The 25,183-nt window shown below is 51.2% G+C and overlaps 2 protein-coding genes across 8 annotated transcripts in view; one reads left to right on the forward strand and one right to left on the reverse strand.

Moving 5' to 3' along the window:
- The window catches only part of MARCHF8 (membrane associated ring-CH-type finger 8), a 110,600-nt gene extending 106,424 nt beyond the window's left edge, over positions 1-4,176 (forward strand). For all 7 annotated transcript variants that reach the window (XM_061162040.1, XM_061162034.1, XM_061162036.1 and 4 more), the window contains one exon: positions 457-4,176. In XM_061162040.1, coding sequence (XP_061018023.1) covers positions 457-761 — 305 coding nt within the window. In that variant the 3' untranslated portion in view covers positions 762-4,176. The remainder of the gene's footprint in view (positions 1-456) is intronic.
- Positions 4,177-6,944: 2,768 nt separating this feature from the next.
- The window catches only part of ALOX5 (arachidonate 5-lipoxygenase), a 41,941-nt gene continuing 23,702 nt past the window's right edge, over positions 6,945-25,183 (reverse strand). The window contains exons 5-14 of the mRNA XM_061162041.1: positions 23,822-23,928; positions 21,712-21,884; positions 17,391-17,537; positions 13,176-13,379; positions 12,313-12,399; positions 10,525-10,703; positions 10,098-10,219; positions 9,636-9,736; positions 9,149-9,319; positions 6,945-8,028 (exon numbers count right to left, since the gene is read on the reverse strand). Of these exons, the coding sequence (XP_061018024.1) occupies positions 7,849-8,028; positions 9,149-9,319; positions 9,636-9,736; positions 10,098-10,219; positions 10,525-10,703; positions 12,313-12,399; positions 13,176-13,379; positions 17,391-17,537; positions 21,712-21,884; positions 23,822-23,928 (1,471 nt within the window). The 3' untranslated portion in view covers positions 6,945-7,848. The remainder of the gene's footprint in view (positions 8,029-9,148; positions 9,320-9,635; positions 9,737-10,097; positions 10,220-10,524; positions 10,704-12,312; positions 12,400-13,175; positions 13,380-17,390; positions 17,538-21,711; positions 21,885-23,821; positions 23,929-25,183) is intronic.

The following is a 25,183-nucleotide window of genomic DNA, read 5'->3' on the forward strand; positions in this document are numbered from 1 at the left end:
AGTCAGGGGATTTCCCTGGCAATCCAGTGGTTAAGACTTTGCCTTCCAATGCAGGGGGCACAGGTTCGATCCCTGGTCAGGGAGCTAAGATCGATCCCACATGCCTTGCAGCCAGGAAGCAAAATACAAAGTAGAAACAGTATTGTAACAAATTGAATAAAAAGACTTTAAAAATGGTTCATATTTTTAAAAAAAAACAAAAAACCAAAAAACTTTAAAAAAAGAAAAAAAACCCAGTCAGGAGAGATCAAATCATGGAGAGAGAGAATTTCCATGAATGCCCCTTGGAAGCACAGGATGCAAGGGTATGGACGAGCTCTTCCATGCCTCCTCCAACAAAACTGGATTTGATGAGTTAAGAATCTGCGGCTGTGACAGACTCAGAAACTGTGTTTTATTTACTTCACGTCTTGAATAAGGTCTGCTGATAGGCTAACTGGGTTTTTTCCCTTCCAGGAATCCTAGAGTGGCCCTTTTGGACTAAGTTGGTGGTTGTTGCCATTGGCTTTACTGGTGGACTTCTTTTCATGTACGTTCAGTGCAAAGTGTACATACAGTTATGGAGGAGACTCAAGGCTTATAACAGAGTAATCTATGTCCAAAACTGTCCAGAAACAAGCAAAAGGAATATTTTTGAAAAATCTGCACTAACAGAGCCCAGCTTTGAAAATAAAGACGGACGTGGAGTCTGTCATTCCGATACAAACTCTTCTTGTTGCACAGAACCTGAAGACACTGGAGCGGAGATCATTCACGTCTGATGGCGTGGAGGTTGTGTTCTCTTGGACCGCTGAGAACAGCCGAAGGAAATTGTTTACTGCCAATTGTATACATTTTCTTATGTCCTTGAATAGCATAGACTGGGCAGGTGACTATTTTTAATGGCTTCTCTTTTTTCTAAACCCTCCTTAGTGACTCTCCTGGAAAACCCTCACGTCAGCTGTGCCTGGCTGGGTTCTGCTTCTGCCAGCGAGTCTACAGGAAGGGAGGGTGGACGAGCCTGTGACACCACGATGGGGTGCTGGCTGGGTTCTGGCTCGTAGTCTTGCGCAGAATGAGAGAACAAGATGCCAAACCTGAGGGAAGAAGAGGAGCAGGTGGTGCCTGGGCCCTGCCACGCCTCTTCAGGTGGGCAGGTCCCCGCCTCCTGCCCGCTCGGTGAACTGTTGGGAAGGACCAGCCTTGGGGAGAGGCTTCTCCACCACTAGTCAGGGTCCGGGGAGGCTGCCACTGACAGTCCCCGAGCAGACGGGCCGTGGTGCTCTGTGCGTGGTGGTGAGTGATTCACTAAGCAAAGCAAAGCACTTTACAAAAAGAGAATCTTTATTTTGTAATACGTGTGTCACGTGGGGTTGACATTTGAAAGAACGTCTCATTTAGAAACCTTCCTTTCATGACCCTGATTATCTCCTTCACATTATAATAGATCTGAAACCCTTTTTGCCTTATATATGCTAAGAAATGTGACTTCCACTCTGTGTCCATAAAAGGGACTTGTAAAGCAGAACAAACAGGTCGGAGGCATTTTTCATAACATTTTGTGGGGATGACTGGATGGTAAATGGCAGTTGGAGCGTAATTCCTGTGGTTTTGAGCCTGTTTTATGACAAGTCTTCATGTCATCTGGCTGCCCTAAACGTTTCTTTTTTTGTCAGTCCTAAAGAAGAAGGGTTCATGAGATCTAAATGAAAGGAAGTGAGGCATCAGAACAAAATGGAATATTTAAAAACTATTCCTTTACAGACAGACCTCTCCAGTTTGTGCTGACTTCACACTGAAGGAGTAGGCGTGTATCGCCCAGCTGGGGCACACGCTGAAGGTACTCTCAGGGGCCCCTGCTCCTGGCACCTTCTGTGGGTCGCTGCCCAGAGCAGAGAGGCAGATGGGCTGTCTCTGGGCTGAGGGCCAGGAGTGAGCAGCAGACTGCCACGGTCCACCGTGTCCCTGCTCCCAGCCACACCCCTGCCCATTTGTCGCCTTAACTGGACTGAACCCCTGGCCCTGCTTTCAGTCCATTCTGTCATCAGGGATTATCTCCTGTACCATTTTTTCATAAAACCAAAATCACTACCATCAAATGGCCTTTGTACCTTTAAAAAGGTCTGCTTAAAATTCTATTTTTAAAGACCAGTTTCATCATACCAGGCAAAAGAGAGTCAACTCCAGAAAAATAGCCCAGGGAGTTCTGCAGTGTGAGATGAGTGTGCCCAGGCACTTACTCTCCAGGCAGCTCTCTGGATGTCTTGGGTGGGAGGCCCTGGGGTCCTGCCCTCCATCCTCTGAGCCTCAGGTGTTTCATCCAACCTGTTAGAGTAGGAAGCAAACAGAAGATGATTCCTTTGCATTTCAGTGTGGAAGCCCTATGGTTTGTTTTGAAAGCCAGGAGGTTCTTAAGCCCTTGGGGGAGGGCTTTGCCCTGCCATGGCTTCTCTGGCCTGGCAGGTGCTATCCAGCCATAGCCCACCCCTGGAAATAGGTCAGCTCGTCCTCTCCATCTCCAAGGCCACATCCAGCGCGTGCCTGAGCTCACTGTGCCCCAAAGTGCAATTACCTACGCCCCTTTTCCCAGCCTGGGGACACCAAATAGCTACAGACAGTCCGCTCAGGAGAGCCACATCCCAGGTCTGCCTTGCCAGTGCCCTTTAGGAACTGCCCGGGCAAGGCCCCTTGTCCCTCTTGACGGCAGGTGAGTCATCAGGGGATACTGAGAGAGATTTCTAAGTGGGCACCATTCCCCTTCTCCCCAGTGGCGCTTCTTGTGCTGCCCCTGAAAAGCACTGAGACTTCTGATAGAGAGGAGAGTGTGCTCAGGTGGGGATGGCCCTGGGACAGCCCAGCCAGTGTGGCTGGCGCCCCACCTGTGGCAGAGGTGACTTCATAACCAGCCCTGTTGTGTTGCTCCCATGGCCCACCCAGGCTCTCACGGGACGCTCTCTCACACCATCTCGTCACCTTCAGCCAAGCTCCTAAAAGCCTCTGCCTGTGGGTGGTCTGCCCCGTGTCCTCCTCTTCTTTCCTAGGATGGCACACACACAGCTACCGCATTGCCTTCTTCTGTCTTTGCGGGTTCTGCTGACCACCTCTGACCCCCAACTTAGTCCCAGCACTAACCCCCCGCCCCCCAGCCGCAGGGACTGAGTGACGTGCGAGGCCCTGGTGAAGTGGCGCTGTGCTGCTGCCGAGTGGGGGCTGTGGCTGTGCCAGGCGTTCCTTTAGTCTGTCAGCTTGCCCTCTAGGTTCCTGGAAGAGTTAATCATTCCCCATTTCCTCATCGTTTTGCACCTGACTGAACAAATTACAGAAACGTGGGGTGAGCTTGCAGGTCTCAGGGCCTGGAGGGCTGGTAATCTGAAGGCCAGGCGAAGGGGAGAGGGAAGCAGCCTGGGGTGTCGCCAGCCAACCATCTCTGACTCGGCCTCTGCTTCCCCTCAAACTGTAGTTCCACTGAAGCACTTTTGTGCCTGAGTTTAAAATTTTACTGAAAATTATAAAAGATCTCTTCATCCTCCAGACCTGTACTGTCTCTTGCTTTTTTTTTTTTTTTTGCTTCGGTCCACTCTTTTCAACCTTACGGGTCCAGTTTCAAATCCTGCAGGTGTCCCCTAACCAGGCTACAGACAGACAGACAGGCCCCGGGCAGTTGGAGGGGTCCGAAAGCCTCGTGTAGAGCTGCCCCCCTGACTGGTGGTCGGCCCTGGAGCCAGAGGATGATAGGGCACACAGGATAAAGATCCACGATGGTGTGGATTTGGCCTGACGCAAACCACTTTTAAGATACTTTCCCTCTTGGATCTGATTTGAAGTTTGCAGCTTCTATCTCTAGCCCAAGGAAAGACTGAAACATAGGGAAACAAATGCATTTGTCTTTGTTTTGACAGTAATGAAATTGTGCAACTCATCACCTATTTAGAGGCAGTGTTTATAGGATGTTGATTGTTAATAAAGACCAAATTTACACTGGCATGTGTGTGGTAGTTTCTAACAGGCACTTCACACTTGAAGTTTTTCTCAACTTAGAAACTTTCTAGTTATCTAAATGTCTAGTTTTGTATCATTTTGTGTATGTTCACTGTTTCTCAGTATTACTGCTTGAATAATTCTCTGTATGGGTGGGGGGGTGTTTGTACTATACACGGAGTGTCTAAGTGCAGCAATAAAGCATTTCTTTAAAAAGGAGCTTTGCCATGCAAGTGTTTTCCTGCCAGGAAGCTGGGAATATTGGCAGCCCCTCCAGTGGTCTGATCCCCTTTCCTCTGGCTTCTGTATCAGAGAAAATCATGCAGCCTTGGTCTGTCCCTGTAAGGGAGGCTGGACCCCCCAGACGCTGGTGGTCAGTGGGGAAGAGTGGGTTCCGGAGAGTGGGTGAGCATGGGAGTGAAAGCTGAAGTAATTCTCACAAGTGTGCTTGTTCCAAATATCTGGACCCTACTTGGACTCACTGCGCTGAGGAAAGCCAGACTCGAGTTCAGGGTGTGTATGGCACCATGACCACTGGAGCGGTCCATGGCTTAACTGACCTCATTTCTGTTAAATCATTGACTGATACCGTCCAGCAGAGTGAGGAAGTGCGGCAGGGCTGGCAGGATTGCCGGCGATAGCTGAGCCTAGCTGTACTTCCTGGCTCATGGTGAAAGGTTGTTGCTGAACCACAAAAGACACTGGGATTCTTGGCCTCTGGAGGAGAAAAATTCAATCCGGGGCCAGAGACGAGGCTTGATCGCTCAGATTTTGTGTAGTAAAGTTTTATTAAAGTATAAGAGATAGAGAAAGCTTCTGACATAGACATCAGAAGGGGGCAGAAAGAATACCCCCCTGCTAGTCTTTAGCTGGATGTTATACAGCTACTAGAAGTCTGCCAATTAAAGAAAGGAAATGTCTCAAAACTCAGAGAATGGCACCAGGTGAGTCATCCAGGGCCATAGAATGATTGACTTGAATCTTGAAGAAAGATTACCAAACAAATAGTTTCATTAACATAGATTAGGAGAACACTGTGTGAGTATAACCTACTGGTTTGTCAAATTAGTTCTGAGCCTTAAGGCGGAACGGACTTGAAGACAGAGTTGGGGGTAAATGCATAGTACATGAACATAGCTTAAAACAAACATTTCCATAAAAATGCATTGGTTAGCAGAGTTAAGTTAGGGTGGAGCCAGGTGTCGTTATGGTAACACAGAGTTTTAAGAGAAACTGCTTTTTAAATTTGTATAGAGAAGGGGAAAAGTGTGACACTAATTTGTTTCCTCCTGCCTTAAGAGAGAAAAGGTGTCTGACACTTGCAGCCTATTTCCTCCCTTTGGAGACCCCTGGCCTTCCTGCCTGTACCCTCTCACTGCCAGGGCTTCCCCGAATAATGCCCATGTGGTTGATCCTCCAGTCTTGGGACTGCAAACCACTCCTGGGGCTGGGAGTGCTGAGGGTGGGTGCCTGGTTTCACCTGTGCTCAGGAGATGAAAGGAGGGAGGCCAAGGTTGCCCCAACATACTGTGTGGGTGAGCCGGGAGAATTGGCCCCCAAGTTCAGGGCACCACAGAGGGCAGCCAGGAGACTGGGGAGCTACTCAGGGGGTTGCTTTGCTAGCGTCCTTCTTGCCTGACTTGGGAGAACAGGTCCTGGGAATTGAGCGCAGCTGTGGAAGCTCCTAGAGGAGGGGATGGCCGCAGAACAGCTGAACCTGCTCAGGAGTGTGCTTGCAGGAGGGACAGAGACTAGTGCCCCCTGGGCTCACTTGCACTCAACTGTTGGTTGGAGGGAATGTTGGGAGCCTGGAGCTGGAAGAGAAATCTTCCCTAAGAATGTGAGGAGGGGGCTTCCCGTGAGGGGCTTCGATTTTTTGGGGACCCAATGAATTTTAGTGAGTTTGGCTGAAGAGACACCGGATAAGGTCTTGTTGCAGCGAGGCTTTGAAACAACACCACCCCCAAGCCTCTTCGCTCTTCGAAGTGAGCCACAGAATGATGGATTAAGGCACACTGCTAGGGGAACTTCCAGTCCTCTAGGTCAGGGGGTGGCCACTGGTGCTCGCAGACCAGCCTCCTGTTTGGTAAATACACTTACAGACACACAGCCTTGTCCCTTCGTGGATGTGCTGTGTTCAGCTTATTTCCTGCTACACTGGCAGATCCTGTGTCCTGGAAAGCCTACAATATTTACACGCCCCTTTATAGAAAAAGTTTGCCAACCCTTGGTCTGTGTGATCGGTGCCCCTGGAGTTGTTGGTGCACAGCCCACGTGGTGACAGAGGTGTAGACGGCCCTCTTCTAGGGCCTGTCCTTTCTCCCAGCCTCAGAGGTGCCCCAGTGACCAGTTTTCCTGCTATGCATCTCTGTTGCTGGTTCTGGATAGAGCTGAGGTTAGTTCAGGAGTAAAAGGAAGAAGGGATGAAACTGCTGTCCTGAGCTGAGAGCTTCCCTCGGCCCTTCAGCTGTCAGAGAAGCCTCGTCTGGCCTGCCTCGCCAAGCTGCTTCTGGGAGCTGAAATGAGAGAAGCAGAGTCCAGGCTCTGTGGGGGCATCGCAGGGTCCCCTCTGCATGAAGTAGGTGTCTGGAGGTCCAGTGGTCCAGGGAGCCGAACTGGGCTCCGCTTTGGTCCCTTCGTCCAGCTTCCACCCTTTCATTCAAGACACACAGAGCCAGGGTCTTGGCAGAGGGGAGCTGGCCTCACTGTGTTGCCTGGCACCACTGTGGGGGGACCAGGGGTTAGATGGGAAAAAGACAACATAGGTTGTTGCGAGAAAGAGTAGTCTGTTATCCTCATTCTCCCACTTTTCTGTTGTTAAATGCCCTGTTACAGAACAGTGACGAGAGCAGATGGTAGCTCTTGGTGGGGGTGATTTTTTTAAATTTATTTTTTAATTGAAGGATAATTGCTTTACAGAATTGTGTTGGTTTCTGCCAAACAGCAACATGAATCAGCCATTGGTATAGTTTGTCCCTTCCCTCTTGAACCTCCCTCTGGTGGGGGTGATTTTGTGGATTGGGTGGTTCATAGCAACAAAAACTTGGTAACAATGTCCCTCCTGATTTTTCCTGCAAAACTTTTTTGGTCCATAAAATCTAGTCACCTGAGAGCCCTGGTCCTGGGGCTCCTTCACAGACATAGGAGGTGTCCTGAAGGAAGTGTGTTCTGAAGGAAGCATAGGAACTTTCTGGGCAAAGAAGAGAGAAAAGTACCTTTTCTCCAAATGGAACGGGGGCAGTTTTTGCCTAGATGGGATCACAAAGATTATGGCTTTTTTGTGTGGGGAGGGGTTTGGGCTTTGAGCTGTTTGGGAGGGGTTTGGGAGAGGATATGAGCTGTTTGGGGTGATTGGAACATAGCATGTTTGAGAATTGTTTTAAGCAAACTCCTTTATTTTTATAACAACCAGTTCTTAATTCATTCAACAAGAATTTATCTGGGTACCTACTGTATGCAAGAGTTGGGACTAAGCATAAATAGAACAGAAAATCATCTTCCCATTTCTCAGCAAGAACATCCATCATTTGTGTTGCTCTTCTGGGCTGCCTACCATGAAGCGCTGAGCTGGGTGAAAGGGCTGGAAGGGGCACAGTCCTGTGTAGGAAAGGTCCCTGCAGTCTTAACATACTCTGATCAAAGTATGGCACTTGCTAAAGACTGAGGAACAAACAGGAAAATGCTCCAAAGCTGAGCTACTTTGTGGTCCAATCTGGGGAGTGTTTGGTTTGAAGCCAGGAGCCTGGGTCCCACAGGCCACTTCCCAGGAATCCGAAGGCCCACCCCTTGGCGGCCCCAGGAGCCCGCCCAACCCGGCAGGCTGCAGTCTGGGAGCCGAGCCCAGCCTCGAGCAGCTGGGCCTCCTGCAATGAGACGGGCTCAGGCGACTACTCAGATGGCCACGCTATTGGGAATCCGGTCTGGGGACAAGTAGTAATAAGGCAGCTTCTTATTCTTGTTGCGCTCGGCGATCACGCTGACGATGGAGTCGAGGTTCTTACGAAACCGGGCCATGGCCTCCTTTACCGGCTTCTCGATGAAATGCTCCTCCGGGTACATGCCCAGGAACAGCTGACAGACAGAGACAGGTTAACCTGTGATGAGGCGATGTAAACTGACAGGACTCGTCCTGTCCCCAGAGCTCAGCCTCTGGGAGTCAATTCCTATGCTCATCACCGCTCCCCGCATCTCTGCCCCCTGCCACCTGCTGAGAGCACCCGAGTATGCTCTTGGGCTGGGGCCTCACAGATCAATGTCCCACTGCAGGGAGGCTATAAGGACCAGTAATGGCTCAGGCAGATGTGGATGGAGGCTGGCGTGGTCCTGGCTGTGGTGGGCATGTGGCCCAGTCCCCAGGTGCACTCCCACCTGGTGTCGGGGCCACAGGGGCACAGGGCCAGTCTGGCCTTCTCTCCAGCCCAGGTCAGCCACAGCCAGGCTCTGCTGGGGTGGTGTGCCCATTTGCACACTCACAAATGTCTGCAAATTGGAACTAGGTGTATCTTTTAGAAACAAGATCCGAGAATGTTAAAATTGGAAAGTTTCATAGCCAGGGCTGGGCAGGATGGGAGAAGTGTTCTGCACTGTTGATGGGATGTTGGATTCAGTTTGTGGAGGGCCATTCAGTCTCAGCATTCTTTGACCAAGAAATTCCTCTACAAGGAATGTACTGGTTCTGTTGAACACACGTGCTGAGACCTATATGTGAAGATGTTAGGGACCAAGACAAAGGTCCCAAAGCAACACACTGCCAACAAATGCCGGTGGGTCTGGGGCCTGTTCCACCGACCAGTCATTCTTAGCAGCACTGAGGTAACAGCAGGGGGTGGTGTCTGAGAGGCGGCTTTGGGGCTTTGGAATTAGGTTCAACAGGTTGTATGAGTATGGGAATGTCTCAAAAGATACCCAGGAAACTCAGCTCTCACCTCTGGGGTACCAGGGAGGAATTCACATGGAAGAACTTTACCAACAGTGGGGACGGGTGGGGTGTGCCCTTGTGGGGAGCATCACAGTGGAACAGTGACCCCTGCTCTCCTGCCCCATCCCACTCTGAGCTCCATCCAGGCTCTGGCCTGAGGACCTCACAGGTCCCTCCAGCCTTGCAAGCCAGGATTCCTGGCCGGCAGGGGTACAGCCTGAGCCCTGAATCACAAAACCCTGGGAGTGAGGAAGGGGTTAAACCTGGTCTCACCTCATTGTCCTGGAACTGGCTCAGTGCCCACACTGCGCCCAGATGCCAGCAGGAGCGGCCACGGTCAGGCAGCGTGTCCACGATCTGCTCAATGGTGACCACACCCTTGGCCGTCGGCGGCGGGGCTCGCATGGTCGGGGGGGCGTTGGGGATCCAGGAGCACCAGTCGTACTGCAGGGACAGCCACCGACCCAGCTGGGTGCCCCTGCAGTGCAGCCCTCACCCACCTCTGCCTCCGGTGCCACTTCCCTGAACCCCTTCCTCCAACTCCAGCGGGGCTAGGGAAGCCCCCTCCCTCATACTGGCATCCAGTGCTTAGCACAGAACCGAACTCCACTGGCCACCGGGAACACCAGACTCCTGGTCCCTCCGCCCCTCTGTCCCCACTCCTGTTGAGGAAGTGGGGTGGCCCACCCAGGGCCCTCAGAAGCAGCCGAGCTGGCCCTGGCCATCTCCCGCCCAGAGGGCTTGCCCTGTCCTTGCCCACCTGGCCGAAGTTCACCGCCGCATGCTGGGCTGAGGCCGTGAAGATCACCACGGTCAGGTACTCACACAGCTTCTCCTTGGTCTTGATGCACTTGGGGAAGCCTAAGGGAGAGCCCTGGGCTGGCTGAGGCCCCAACCCCAGGGAAGGCCACCCGACCAGCAGACACCCACTCCCATGCATACAGGTCCCGGGTGCCCACACACCAGTGTTGGGAGGGCCCGGGCATGAGCAAGATGCACTGGAAGAACACGGCTGCTTGGCCCAGTGTTCCAGTTGCTTCTGCCCTGGCTCTTGGAAAGCCCCTGAGATATCCCGGTGGGGTACAGTGAAGGGCAGGGGTCCCCTGGGAGCCGTGGGCTCAGCCCCAGGTGCGAAGATGGAGGCCAACGGCCAGCATCACCTAAAGCAATTCAGTGGTACAGGGGAGAGAGAGAGGGCCGCGGGGTGGAGAGTGGTCCCCACCTGAGGCCTTCTTGCCCCGCATGCCGTACATATAAACGTCCTTCACAAAGTCCTGTAGCTCCTGGTCCTCCTCCACCACCTGGTCGCTCTCGTAGTAGATGTCCACCACCTCGGCCGTGAACCTGGCCCAGGGGGAGAGGCCCAGCCAAGAGTGGGTGACCAGCCAGGGTCTGCAGAACTGGCCCCTTGGCTCCATCCGTGACCCCATCACTTCTTGATGTCTGGATTCAGGTCACCCTCTCCCCAACCCCCGTCCAACCTGCCATAGCCCCGTTTCCCCATCACTGCCCTGACAATGAGCCAGGCCTCCCGGCCCACTGAGGCAGCAGGCCAGCATCCCAGTCATGACTGTCAGAGCCCCGCCCACTCCTCCTGCAGGCCCTCAGCTCCCGCTGCCCAGAGCTGACCCCCCAGCCCTGTAGCTCACGTCTTGATGGCCTCCCACACCAGGAGCCCGTCGTCCCGGTAGAAGTAGTAGGGAATGTCTTCCGTGTTGTCCATGCCCCTGGCCTTGATGGCCTCAGGGAAGCACAGGGAAGTGTAGGTCAGGTCCTGCATGGCCCTCTGCACCATCTGCACATGCCCACCGCCCCCGGTGGCATTGGCCTTGAGCAGGAGGGGAGGAAGTGCTGTGAGCCAAGGCCGGTTCCTCCAGGGCCAGAGCTCAGCATGAGAAACTGTGAAAGGGCAGGGAGATGCCCAGGCCCACCAGAGCAAGCCCATGTCCAGTGAGGTGGAGTGGGAGGGACATTTAACTCAGAGCATGCCCAGGGCAGCCCCAGGAGGAGGTTATGGGGAGGAGCCTCGTCCTGATCCAAATATGAAGGGCTGAGATGCAGGAGGGAGGGGTGAGCTCCCCATCCAAGTGGTGCAGTTGAGGACAGCAGGGAGTGTGGAATCCAGGCCAGAGCAACCCCTGGACCAGACCTGCCTTTGTTCTGAGCACAGGTTCTGAGCTTGTTCTGAGCTGCCTGGAGCCACGCATTGCTCTCAGAGACCTGATCTTTGAGCATAAGACAGGGGCATACACTGGACCCCAGGACACACACCACTCTGCTGAGGGCCTCTTGCATGCCTAGTGAGGGCTGCTGGTCATCATCCCAGCTGCAGAGATGCTGGTACACGTGCTTGCAGGCAGGCACACACATGGCTGAGTGCTCAGGGCATAGAATCTTCCAAGGAGAACTTGGGGGCTGGGTCCAGACACTGGTCCTCGGTTGGTGTTTGACCCAAGCAGAACCAACAGAGTTGCTCCCTGGTACTTTCTATTTGTATGGAAGATGATGTCACTGTGTGGGAATGTAATCCTGGAGCTCACTGTGATGTCCCCCTCCCACTGGGGGAAGCCTGTCTGCAGAGCCCGTCTCAGAGAGTAAGGCCCACACAGTTTAAAGAGAGGAAGAGTGCCAGCCAGTGGGCTTGTACCCTGGGGACACTGAGTCCTGGGCCGTGTATGAGGCATCCTAGAGGGCAGGGGTCGCCTGGGGGGCTTTGGGCCCCTCACCAGGTGTTGAGGTGGAGGCCATGGGCCAGCGTTGTCCAAGGGAACATGGAGCGAGGAGCTGAAGCGCCCGAACATGTCCCGGTGTGTGAGATGACACGGTCCCATTCCAGCTGTAGCTGGCCTGAGATGAGTTTTGTCATTTTCCACCCAAATGGCGACTCAACCCTTGGGATGGTCTGGCTGGCTTACTAACTGGAGGTGGGAAAGAGCAAGGTTGGGGGTAAGGCTGTGGGAGGGTCCAGTAAGCCTCCAGAGGGGTCACAGCAAGGGGTACTGCCTGCGAGGGCGTGATGGGTGGGTGGGGGCCCAAGGCCCCACTGAAGGGAAGAGTGGGTTGGGAGTTCCGACAGCCTGGAAGGGAGGAAGGGTGGGAGGCTGTGCTCAGAGTGATGGGGGGCAGAGTGGGTGGGGAGGTGCAGGAAACTAGTGTGGGCCGCAGGGCAGGCAGGCAGGGTTTACACCCACATGTCAGGGGGAGGGGAAGGGAGGGATGGGAGGAGGTGACAAAGTGAGGAGGAAGAGAGGGTGGATGGAAGGGGTGGACCCCAACCAGAGAACATGGGAGACTTCACTCGGAGCGCACCCAGCCTCTAACCCTTCCCAGGCCTTCACCCAGGTGGTGCCTAGGGGGCTGGTCTCTGAAGAGGAAATCTGGGCCTCAGGTCGGGTGGGGGCCGCTGAGATTCTTCCGGCCCTGGGGTGGGCCCTCACCTTGTCAAAGAGGCCGTACTCGCAGATGAGCTGCTCCCGGGCCTTGGTGTTGATGGCGATGGTGAACCGCACGTGTGCCACCAGGAGCTGGTGCAGCGACAGGGGCAGACCTCAGAGGTGGCCAGGGCAGGGGCTCCCGACCCGGTCTGCGCCTCTTCGGGGTCCCCAGGACCCCCAGCCCCACCCCACCCCAGTGCACTGTGGAGGAGCGATGCCAGGGCTCACGGAGGGAGTGAAGCTGGCGTGTCGACCTGCACTGCTGAGAGCTGCTGGCATGGCAGCCTGGGGACTGCCGCTCTGATGCTCAGTAAGAATGATCATGATGAAATGACCATCGTCAACACTTGCACAGAGCACAACTGTGCGCTGGGCACTCTTTGAAATTCTCCGAATTTGTCCACTATGTCAACCCTGACAGTGATCCTAGAGGGCAGGGCTACTATCTGATCTCGGTGTTACAGATGGGGAAATGGAGGTAATTTAAGCCTGCAGTTGCTCCAGCAGTCAGTGTCTGCAGGATGCAGGAGAGAGAAGGGCAGTGAATGTGGGGCTGCCCCCTGGGATCAGACAGAGCAGCACTGAACTCATTCGTCTCTTCAGACTCTGCTGCCTCCCCCAAGGCTAGCCAGATCCAGGGCAGGCCCAGGCACCAGCCCCTGCCCCATGTTCTCAGGACCCAGCAGGCTCTGAGCTGCTTTCTTCCTGGGGGTGCCTCCCCACCTCCCCAGCCTCTCCAGGGCTCTCTTACAGCCTCTCCTAGCCTCAGGCCTGTGGGGATGTCGGGGCCCCTCCTCTGTTCCTTCTGTCCTTTACCCCCGTATCTGATACCTCTCCCCCCAGGGTGAGGCAGGAACTTGCTGTACCTTGAAAATGGGGTGCACGGCAGGCAGCTGGCGGTACATGGCGATGCCAAACACCTCAGACACCAGATGTGTACGCAGAAGGTGGGTGATGGTCTGGTGAACGTGGAAGTCACTGGAGCGCACCCAGATCTTGGCCAGGAGCCAGTCATACTTTGCATCCGAAGGGAGAAAAATGGGATTCTCTTCTCCCGGCACCTGGTTGAGCTGATACGTTGGAGAAAGAGAAGGCATTGCAATATTTCACTCCAGATCTAACCGTAGGAGAGTCGGGCCTCTCAGGAAATCCCAGGAGAATCCAGATTTCTTAAACAGAGACTTTGAATCATGAGAGGATCGTGGAGGAGGGTAGCGGCCCAGGGTTTGTAACAATTTCTCCTCCCGGCTACATCATTTACTGCCTGTAGGACCCTGGACAACTTAGCCTTTATGAACTCCACCTTCACTGTTGTTAACAAGGGGACAGGGTCTATTCGCCTGGCAGTTACTAGGGGAAGTGAATGAAAGGGTGTGACGGTGACAACACGGGGTGAATGTTGTGGTGTGAGAAGGTGTGGGCAGTGGTCTTCCACCCGCTCCCCATCTCTGTCCCTCCCTCCCGGTCCCACCCACTTCTCTGCAGCTGCTTTCTGGTCTCCTGATTTTTCCTTCCTCGGCTCTCCCCTTAAATGCTGCTGCTCCCCAGCCTCTGTCTGGGTGCTTCTGAATCCCCTTGTTGCCCTTGATTGATTAGAGGTGGGGGTGGGGGAGGGGGACACAAACTCTGGAGCCAGATGACCTGGCCCCATCTCAGTTCTGCCGCTGACTGTGTGCCCTGATGCCTTGGTTCCCTTATCTGCTTAAAATGATCAGCAGATGGAGTGCCTGCCTACTCCGAGGGTTGTAGTGACAATTATGTAAATAAAGGCAGGTTTTCTGGTCTGAAACCCTGATGGCCAAATGTTTCAGAATCCAGGATTTTTAGGATTTTTAGCAGCATGTACACATCATTATGTGACACCTGTCTTTCTCTCCCTGGGTTTTCACCAACACAATATTTTACACTCAATCATGCTAATATTTCTGCATGAAACACACCTTTCACACTGAGTGGGAGAAAGCCTCTTAAGTATTCCCTTCTATCAGGAAGATCCCCTGGAGGAGGAAATGGCAACCCACTCCGGTATTCTTGCCTGGAAAACCCCACGGACAGAGGAGCCTGGTGGGCTAGTCCATAGAGTTGCAAAGGTTCAGACACGACTGAGCGATGGAGAATGCATGCACATTGGTTCAGAGCAAGCTTTGCTGCCAATGAATCTGCTACAAATTTTTTGAGAATCGAAGAGTTTTAGATTTCAGAATTGAGAGTAAGGGGTTGTGGACTGTGTGGGCAAACCCTTGGGATAATCTTGGCATGCGGTTAACATCTGGCAACACTAGCTGCCCATGCCCATGGCACCCACTGCCGGGTTCATGAGTGACTCAGGGTGCTGTTTGCTGAGATCTGTCTGCCTTCCCCCTGGGGGCCCTGTGAAGCCTCGCTCCTTCACAGATCCACGCCAGGTCCTGGCCTCGGCGTGGTTTCCTACTGCTGGTGTAATATCTCTCACAGTTGTTGCCGTGGCGTGATACCCTGAGAAAGCAGATGCAGCCAGGAACAGGGAGAGAGGAAGCTCTGGCCCCGCCTGTCCCTCCTCCAAACTGCACCCCTCTCCTCCTCCATCATCCTCGGTGGAGACAAGAACCGGGAGCATCTTAGGACTGCAGTGGTTCCTGACCTCCATGGTCCTCCCTCGGCAACCTCAGCTTCGAGCTCATCTCACAGCTTCACCTGCTCAGGCCCTACTGGTGTTTTTTTTTTTTTAATTTATTTATTTTTTTATTGAAGGACAATTGCTTTACAGAATTTTTTCTGTCAAACCTCAGCATGAATCAGCCACAGGTATACATGTACCCCCTCCCTCTTGAACCTCCCTCCCGTCTCCCTCCCCATCCCACCCCTCCAGGTTGATACAGAGCCCTGTTTGAGCTTCCTGAGCCACACAGCAAATCCCCGTTGACTGTCTATTTTGCATATGGTAATGTGAGTTTCCATGTTACTCCTCCCATACATGTCACCCCTCCTCCCCTCTCCCCAAGTCCATAAGTGTATTCTCTATGTCTGTTTCTCCATTGTTGCCCCTGTAATTAAGTTCTTCAGTACCATTTTTCTAGATTCCGTATATGTATTAGAATATGGTATTTATCTTTCTCTTTCTGACTCACTTCACTCTGTATAATAGGTTCTAGGTTCATCCACCTCATTAGAACTGACTCAAATGCATTCCTTTTTTATGGCTGAGTAATATTCCATTGTGTATATGTACCACAACTTCTTAATCCATTCATCTGTCGATGGACATCTAGGTTGCTTCCATATTCTAACTATTGTAAATAGTCCTGCAATGAACAATGGGATACTTGTGTCTCTTTCAATTTTGGTTTCCTCAGGGTATATGCCTAGGAGTGGGATTGCTGGGTCATATGGTGGTTTTATTCCTAGATTTTAAGGAATCTCCACACCATCTTCCATAGTGGCTGTATCAATTTACATTCCCACCAACAGTGCAAGAGCATTCCCTTTTCTCTACACCCTTTCCAGCATTTATTGTTTGTAGTCTTTTTGATGAGGGCCATTCTGACCAGTGTGAGGTGATACCTCATAGTTTTGATTTGCATTTCTCTAATAATGAGCAATGTTGAGCATCTTTTCATGTGTTTATTAGGCATCTGTGTGTCTTCTTTGGAGAAATGTTTGTTTAGGTCTTTTCCCCACTTTTTGATTGGGTTGTTTGTTTTTCTGAGTTGTATATGAGCTGCTTGTATATGTTGGAAATTAATCTTTGTCAGTTGTTTCATTTGCTATTATTTTCTCCCATTCTTGAGGGTTGTCTTTTCACCTTGCTTACAGTTTCCTTTGCTGTGTAAAAGCTTTTAAGTTTAATCAGGTCCCAATTGTTTACTTTTGTTTTTATTTCCATTACTCTAGGAGGCGGGTCATAGAGGATCTTGCTTTGATTTATGTCATTGAGTGTTCTGCCTATGTTTTCCTCTAAAACTTTTATAGTTTCTGGTCTTACATTTAGATCTTTAATCCATTTTGAGTTTATCTTTGTGTATGGTGTTAGGAAGTGTTCTAGTTTCATTCTTTTACATGTAGCTGTCCAGTTTTCCCAGCACCATTTATTGAAGAGGCTATCTTTGCCCCATTGTATATTCTTGCCTCCTTTGTCAAAAATAAGGTACCCATAGGTGCATGGGTTTATTTCTGGGCTTTCTATCTTGTTCCATTGGTCCAGAGTTCTGTCTTTGTGCCAGTACCATACTGCCTTAATGATTGTAGCTTTGTAGTATAATCTGAAGTCAGGAAGGTTGATTCCTCCAGCTCCATTCTTCTTTCTCAAGACTGCTTTGGCTATTCAGGGTCTTTTGTGTTTCCATATGAATTGTGAAATTTTTTGTTCTAGTTTTGTGAAAAATGCCATTGGTAATTTGATAGAGATTGCATTAAATCTGTAGATTGCATTTGGTAGTATAGTCATTTTCACAATATTGATTCTTCCTACCAAGGAACGTGGAATATCTCTCCATCTGTTTATGTCATCTTTGATTTTTTTCATTAGTGTCTTATAATTTTCTGTGTACAGTTCTTTTGTCTCCTTAGGTAAGTTTGTTCCTAGATATTTAATTCTTTTTCTTGCAGTGGTGAATGGGATTGATTCCTTAATTGTTCTTTCTGATTTTTCATTGTTGGTATATAGAAATGCAAGTGATTTCTGTGTATTGATTTTGTATCCTGCAACTTTGCTAAATTCACTGATTAGCTCTAGTAGTTTCCTGATACTATCTTTAGGGTTTTCTATGTCCTACTGGTGTTTTGATTTAGGGCTGGTCAGAATGCTGCGGTGGGGAGCCCATACCATCCCAGGGAAGGTCCTCCCCAGAGCCAGGAAGTGTTCAAGGGTATCTCGTGGAGTGGAGCCCTTTCTGCCCACTATGGTCAGCCCTCCCCACGACTGGCAGGAAGCCCTATGTTCTTGTTTGTCCTGTCCCCCTGGCAAAGCCTTAAGCAGGAGATTCCAGGCAGGGCTGCTGCCTTTCCCTCCTGGAGGTTTGTTGGATCCACCCAGGAAATCCTCCCTGAGCCCTGGCTACTGAGGATGAAGCCGCCCAGGATGAGAACCGGGCTGGGCCGCCTACCTGGATGGCAATGGGGACAATCTTATTGGCCAGATTCTTGTACAGCAAGCAGATGGGCGCAGCCAGGAACTGCAGAGTGCAGGGGTCTGTTTTGTTGGCATCGATGCCATCCAACAGCTTAAAGTCCACAATGAAGATGTTCCCTTGCTGCAGGAGGTAAGAGGAAATACATCCAAATCAGGTTCAGTCTGAGACAGACCCAGGAATTGGGCACAGTGGGAGGGATAGGAGGTCCAGTCAACATAGTGGAGTTCAGAGCTTAGAGTTCTTGGAGTCCTCTGACTCCAAGGCTGATTGACAGCAGTTTTCATAGGCTATGGTGGGGCTCAGCAAGGTGAAGAAATGCAGGGGCTCCTAACACACTTGCTGTACCTGCAGTCTGCCTGAGCCTCATGAAAGATGTTGAGTCTCATGAAAGACCACCCAGAGTGACAGTAAAGAAAGAAGACAGAATTTAGATGAAATAAATGAGAGAAGTCAAATGCCAAGAGTGATGCTGCAGGATTCCACTTATAAGAGTTCAAAGCTGGGTGTCAGAGTCAGGACAAATGTTACCCTTGGGAGGAGAGATGGAAAGGTGGCAGGAGGGAGCTTCTGATGTTGAAAAGCAGGTGTCCACCGTGTCAGAGTCAGGACAAATGTTACCCTTGGGAGGAGAGATGGAAAGGTGGCAGGAGGGAGCTTCTGATGTTCAAAAGCAGGTGTCCACCGTGTCAAGAGGGGGTAGTCAGGGCTGGGGGACCCTGAGGTTTTAAGGGAGGGTCTTCAGAGGTAAGGAGGTCTACAAGGGTGGGGGTGGGGTCTACAGGGGTGGTGTGTGTTCTGTGTCCTGGTGTGAGGTTCTGGCATGGCTGGGTAACTTGGTGCTACCAAGCCATCATTGAGCTTGCTGCCACTCTTGATTCCTGTAGATATCACACTTCAATATAAAACAAAAATGCATGTGGGGAAGGTAGCAAGTTGCCCACCCCAGTTTACACTTGAGTCCCCTGCGTGTGTTAGTCACTCAGTCATGTGTGACTCTGTGACCCCATGGACTGTAGCCTTCCAGGCTCCTCTGTCCATGGAATTCTCCAGGCAAGAATACTGGCTGCTGCTGCTGCTAAGTCGCTTCAGTCGTGTCTGACTCTGTGCGACCCCATAGACGGCAGCCCACCATGCTCTGCCGCCCCTGGGATTCTCCAGGCAAGAACACTGGAGTGGGTTGTCATTTCCTTCTCCAGTGCATGAAAGTTAAAAGTGAAAGTGAAGTTGTTCAGTCGTGTCCGACTCTTCCCGACCCCATGGACTGCAGCCTACCAGGCTCCTCTGTCCATGGGATTTTCCAGGCAAGAATACTAGAGTGGGTTTCCGTTGCCTTCTCCAAGAATACTGGAGTAGGTAGCCATTCCCTTCTCCAGGGGATTTTCCGGATCCAGGGATGGAACCTGGAGTCTCCTCCATTGCAGGCAGATTCTCTACCATCTGAGCTACCAAGATGGAGCCTAACCTGAGCGTCGTGAGGGCTCCTTTTGCAGGGCCGGGGCCTGCTCAGGCCAGAGCTGGAAGAGTCTGGGTGGAGGACAAATGGTGCTTCTTGTGTTTTAAGCTAGAAATGGAGGCAGGGGTTGCGATCCGGTTGGGGAAGGGGGTCAGGGTAGATGTGGTAGATAGAGACCTGTTAAGAGGTGCTCAAGTCAGCTGCATGTCCATATGTCTGCCAGCAGAGGGCGCCAGGTGACCACAGCTCACAGGCCTCAAGAACACCAGCTGCAGGACACTGCAGTTGTCGGACACCAGTGATGAGCTCTGAGCATCCGCCTGAGTGGCACTTGGGGCAGGAAGGGGACGGGGTGTGGGAAAGAGGTAAGGGTGCCCTTGGCCAGTCAGGGCAGGGGGAAGGTGGGGATAGGCTGCTTCCAGGAGAGTATGTGATGGTCCCTCAGGACACCTTGGCCAGAAACTGGAGACACCCAGGCCTGGTGGGTCACGGGGCTGGTTGGGCTTCTGAGATGCGCTGGACAAATGGACTTTCAGAGCAGAGTGGCCATCAGTGACCACTATGCAGAATAAATGGCTGCCAATCAACTCTTGAGCAGACCAAATTATTTAACTTGATGAATGACAGACTAAAGGGAGACCCTGGGAACCAGGAGGCCTGGGATTTGGGGCTGCCTATAGGGAATTTCTCTGTCATTCCAGGCCACCTCCTTTCTCTGGGCTGTGATTTCATCCTTCTGGGAAGTGAGGAGCCAACTGTATCTCTCAGTTCTGATATTCTAGGTTCTGTAGAAGATACAGGTGGTCTCGCTTATCTGGTGTCTCTGTCCTCTCCTTTTGGCCAGCATTCTCCATTCTCCTGGCTGTAGTGACTGGCTACAGCCAGTAGTCACTCAGGGAATTGTCTCACAACTCAAACTGGACCCATGACATTTGCTGAAAGTGTTGGGAAATAGGGACTTTTTTTTTTTTTTCCTGGGATTCAGCAGTGTTTGCTAAAAGGATGGAAGGTAAGTCTGAAGCTCTTAGTGGTCATATTTATCTACACATAAGGACACCCTAAGAAAAAAAATAATTCCAACAGCAGCAGAAAATTGATAACTGGAGAAATGATGCTAATGGAGTATCTGAATCTTAGACCCAGCTAGTTCAGTCTGCTTTATGCTGTTGCCCCAACCAAGGCATTTCTTAGATTAAATTGGTTTTAACTTGAAACCACAGAATCCTAATATAAAGTCTAAGAACTAAGACACTCTTGAAGAGTTGTGACAATGACTCAAAAAGAACAACAGGGGTAGAATTTACCTATTCATATTGCAAAAAAATAATTGCATAGGTAAAGATGAGAAAAACAATTTGGAGTTTTAGTTGGCCACAAATCTATGATCTCTGTAGCTCATAAGATGCTGCCAAAGAGAGGTAGCAGAAAAGACTGTGGGGATTGAGAACTACATTGCAGGGGATGAAGCTATGTATGCGTAAGAGATGGGGGATGGAGCCATGTATGCATAAGAGATGGGTGGTGCATGTCTAAGGATCCAGTCAATGGTGGCTATTGGATTACTGCTTCACCCTTGAAACCACAGCTGAGCACCAAGACCATTACTCAAAGGAAAGGTGACCACTGTGGTGGCAAGGACTCCTAAGTGGAGGCTGATCCCCCTGCTAGGGTGGCTGGGTACGTGGGTGGCTGCTCAGTCCCTTCCAGTTCTAGGATTCTCTGACTTTCAGGGTTCAGTGATTCTCTGACTTGAAGCTTGAAATCAATATCACTGAATCAATGTTACCATGTCCAGCAATTAAGTCTACAGAGAAGCACTGCTGTGTATGCCTATCTGCGTGGAGGTATGTGTTGTCACCTGTCCATGTGACTAGGCAGGAGCCCTGCCTGGGGACCTTACCTGGGCAGGCGGCCCTCTGGAGTCAGGTGGGCAGGGTGTGAGGGCTAGGAGGTCTATCTTCAAATGGCACTGACCATCCCTCTCTTGCCAGCCTCCTAAGATGAGCCGAGCAAGCAACATGGGGTGCCTAGAAACAGTAGGAGGCCCCCTAGACACCTGAGGGGCCGCTGGCAGGAGGCCTGCTCATCCTGGCTCTAGTGGGAAGGGGCCAGCTGACGAGAGACTAAAGGCCATTCCCAGAGCCTCAAGCTCCCGGCGTGGAGGTGGCTGACATCAAGTCCCTCCAGAGGAGGAGATTTGAACCCTTTCTGTCTCAAAACTAGACGAGTCTTGGAACTGGAGACAGCTGACCCTGCAGATGAGGGCCAAGAAGAGGGGTGGGAAGAGGGTGAGGACAGGAGCAGAAGACCAACACTTCTAATTAAAAAGTCAGAGTTCCATCAGTTTTCTCCTTTTGTTTTTGTTTTGTTTTGTCCTGATGTAAGATTAGCTTTTTCTCCAGTTTCTTTACCTTTGCAAGGTGGGTAACAATGGATGGTTCTGCATGTAAAGCATCTCTCAGAATACTTGACCCATAACTGGTCCTTTGTTACAGGGAGCTCTTTTATTTATTTATTTATTTTTTAGAGGGAGCTCTTTTAATTGTGATATTGATACTGAAAACATTGATCTTATGCTCTCAGACCTGAGCATCATGGAGAAATGTTACTCTCAATTCCCTCACTTACGTTGGACAAGACTGTTTTCATAAATGCTCAGGAAAAGGAAGAGGCCACTTCACCAAAGGCAGCCAATCTGACCATCAACCAGAGCCTGGAGATAGTGGCCTGGAGGCCAGCAAGCATGGGCCTGCAGGACGTGGTTTCTGCCTGACTGAGTGTGACCCGGCCACCTGAGCTGCCTCTGGCCCGGGCCACTGTCTCCAGCCGACCAGGTCCTACCTCAACCTCCTGCTCCAGGGTGAGCTGCCGCTCCAGGCTGCACTCCACCATCTCTGTGGTCACCGGCAGATTGTCTGGCAGCTTCAGACAGCGCTGGATCATCACAGGGTTGCAGCCGTTCAGGAACTGGTAGCCGAACATGAGGTCTTCCTGCCAGTGATTCATGACCCGCTCTGCAGAGAGAGAACTGCAGCTCAGCCTGAGCTCTGAGCCGGGCTGAGGTCGTCCTGATGCAGACCGAGGGCCAGAGTCCCTGCTGGTACCCTCTCCCAGGCATTCACTGCACAGCCCACCATGCCAAACTGCTTGACCACTCAGTCAGGCCAGGGCACCACCCCATCCTCCCTGAGCTAGCCTTTAGGCTAAGGAGCTAGCTCCTTAGCCAGAAGGAATAAAAATAGACAAATGGGACTGCATCAAATTAAAAAGCTTCTGCACAGTAAAGGAAACAATCAAGAGTGAAAAGACAACCTACACAACAGGAGAAAATGTTTGCAAACCATATATCTGATAGAGGTTAATTTTCAAAACATATAAGGAATTCCTACAACTCAACAGCAAAAACACCAATAACCCAATTGAAAAGGGGCAAAGGATCTGAACAGACATTTCTCTGAATAAGGCATAGAGATAGCCAGCAGGCATATGACAAAATGCTCAACATTACTAATCATCAGCAAAATGCAAATCAAAACCACCATGAGATACCACCTCACACCTGTGAGGACGCTATTATTTTTTTTTTTTAAAGGCAAGTATTGGTGAGGCTGTGGAGGAGCTGGAGCCCTTGTGCATAGTTGGTGGGAAGGCAGGATGCACAACTGTCATGAAGAACAGTGTGGAGCTTCCTCAAAAGGTTCAAAATAGAATGACCACGTGATCCAGCAATCCCAATTCTGGGTCTTCGTCCCAAAGAATTGAAATCAGGATCTTGAAGAGGTATCTGTATCCTGGTGTTCATTCCAGCACAATCTGTAACAGCCAATATGTGGCAACCATGTAAATGCTCATCTACAGACAGATGAAGAAAATGTGGTGTATACAGTCAATGGAATACTATTCAGCCTTAAAAAAGAAGTATATGTGCAGTATATGACAGCATAGATGAATCTGGAGGACATTATGCTCAATGAAAAAAGCCAGTCTCAGAAGGACAAATACTGCATGATTCTACTTACAGGAAAAATCAAAATTAGTCAAACTCATAGAATCAAAGGGGACTTCCCTGGCAGTCCAGTGGTTAAGACTTTGCCTTCCAGTGCAGGGGTTGTGAGTTCAATCCCTGGTCGGGGAGCTAAGATTCCCATATGCCTTGTGGCCAAATAACCAAAACATAAAACAGAAACAATAATGCAAAATAGTCAATAAAGACTTTTTAAATGGTCCACATTAAAAAAAAAATCTTGAAAACATCAATACAAAAAGCAGCATAGCCTGGTGGTGGTTAAGAGGGAGTGGGGGAGTTAGTAATCCATGAGCATGAAGTTTCAATCAAGCAAGATGAATAAGTTCTAGAGATCTGCTGTGCAACGCTGTACCTACAGAGAGAAAAAGAACCCAGGTCCTGTGCCCAGGAAGGAGGGGGGCCCGGGATGCGGGAGAAGGAGGGGAGCAGGGGGACAGCCTGGGGATGAGTTGGTGAAGGCAGCTGTTCCCTGTGCTTGCTTCCTTACTGTCTCCTAACTTTTCTGTTGCTGCATGGTCCGTCCTATGCCATTCCTGGCAGGTATACGATGCTACTGCTCTACCAAACACATCCTAGTCCAAAGGAACCCATTGTTGCTTTCATGTAAATGCTTAAAAAACCACTCTAACTCCAGCCTTTTCTTTGTTAAGAAGCATAAAAAATGATTGATTTATGTAAAGAAAAAAGTCTGATATTTTCAGGACTTCTGATGGTGGAATGAGGTTGAGGGTGCTCAGCCTTGAACATCCAAGGAGTAGAAACCTCTGGCCAGGGGAGTGGTCCCCAGAAGAGGGCGCTGTGTGGGTGCAGGCGGTGCCAGCCTAGGGGACAGGGAGGGCCTGGACTGGAGCAGGTGGGTCAGCCCTTTCCCATGCCCAGGCAAGGCTCCCCCAGCACCACGAGAGTGCCCCAAAACACACTCACCAGAAATAGTGTTGCTGATCCTGACAAAGATTTTCTCAAAGTCGGCGAAGTCGCTCCAGGACGACTGGAACATGTGCATAAAGCGGTTGATGAACAGGTTCTCCATCCTGCAGATCGAGACATGGTGGCCCCCTTGCACACGCTCTGGCCTCGCCTCCCCCTGCCAGGTCCCTTTGCACCCAGGTCTCATGGGGCCTTTAGGGGCTTTGAACCCAGGACAGCTCCAAGGGGCAGCTGATTGGCCTTGTGGAAAGCAGGATGAAACTGGCACCCATGTCCACGTGCTTCCTTCTGCACTCCCCTAAGAAAGAGCCCAGTGGCCTGCCCTCAACAACAGTCTACAGTGCTCATGCCTTCATTCAGTCATCAAACTGCTGCTTCCCCCAATCAGTGGAAGCTTCCAGGGACAGAGCACTATTATTTCCTCTGCAGCTGCTCTCCTGAGTCTCCTGGATTTGGTAGGATGAGCAGTTCAGTAGAGTTTAGCCATCCTTTACTGTCTCCCTAACTCTGGCTCTTTGCCTGGTGCTGAGGAGGACACAGCTTCCAAATATTCATTACACAGGAAAGCAAAGTAACCCAGGATAGGAACTTACTAAATTCAAAAGGCCGGCTGCAGGCAACAAGGAGAGAGATCCGAGTGGCCTGAGCAACCCGGGGGGCTTCCTGGAGGGGGCAGGTGTGCGATGGGTCTGGGAAAGGTGGGGAAGGCAGGAAGGGGTATCCCAGGCTTTCCTACATAACCTAGGCAAGGTGCAGGACGGAGGTGTGGGAACTCTGGCCAGTGCTCATGGTGGCAGCCTCTGCTTCATTTTCCCTCTCTGGCACATGCACAGCTGAGAGTGACGAGCAGTCACCCCGTTTCCTGCCTGCCATCCAGTCTTCCAGGGTTCAGGCCTCCCCACCAGCTCTGTCTCTTTTATCCTGACTTGGTGGTGTTGGCAAGCATGGTCTCCCCATTTGGAATGTCGTGTGCCCCTCTTTCTCCTCCTCCTGAGCATATGGGGTGAATGTCTCTGGTGGGCTTGCCTAGTGAACCCCGCTTCTCCTCTGACCTCATGAAGCCTCCCCTTCCCCACAGGCCTGTGATGTTACTTCTACATTGCTGATGGCAGGTTAAGTACAAACACATTCACATGAAAACCTGCCTACTGCCCAAGCACCAGGAGGGTGAAGGTGGGTCTGCATTGCTCCGTTGGGCCTGGGCTCCGGGCAACAGTGGGCTCAGGGTGTATGGTCACAGCATAGTCAGGGCCTGGGGTGGGGGACCTTGCCGGTGCTCCTCCAGTGGGCTGCCTGTCCTGCCCACCCATCTTCCCCAAGGGTGCCTCCCCCCGAAAGCAGCCCTTACGGAGAGGCCCC

The sequence above is a fragment of the Dama dama genome, chromosome 15 (assembly GCF_033118175.1).
Source record: "Dama dama isolate Ldn47 chromosome 15, ASM3311817v1, whole genome shotgun sequence".
Lineage (NCBI taxonomy): Eukaryota > Metazoa > Chordata > Mammalia > Artiodactyla > Cervidae > Dama > Dama dama.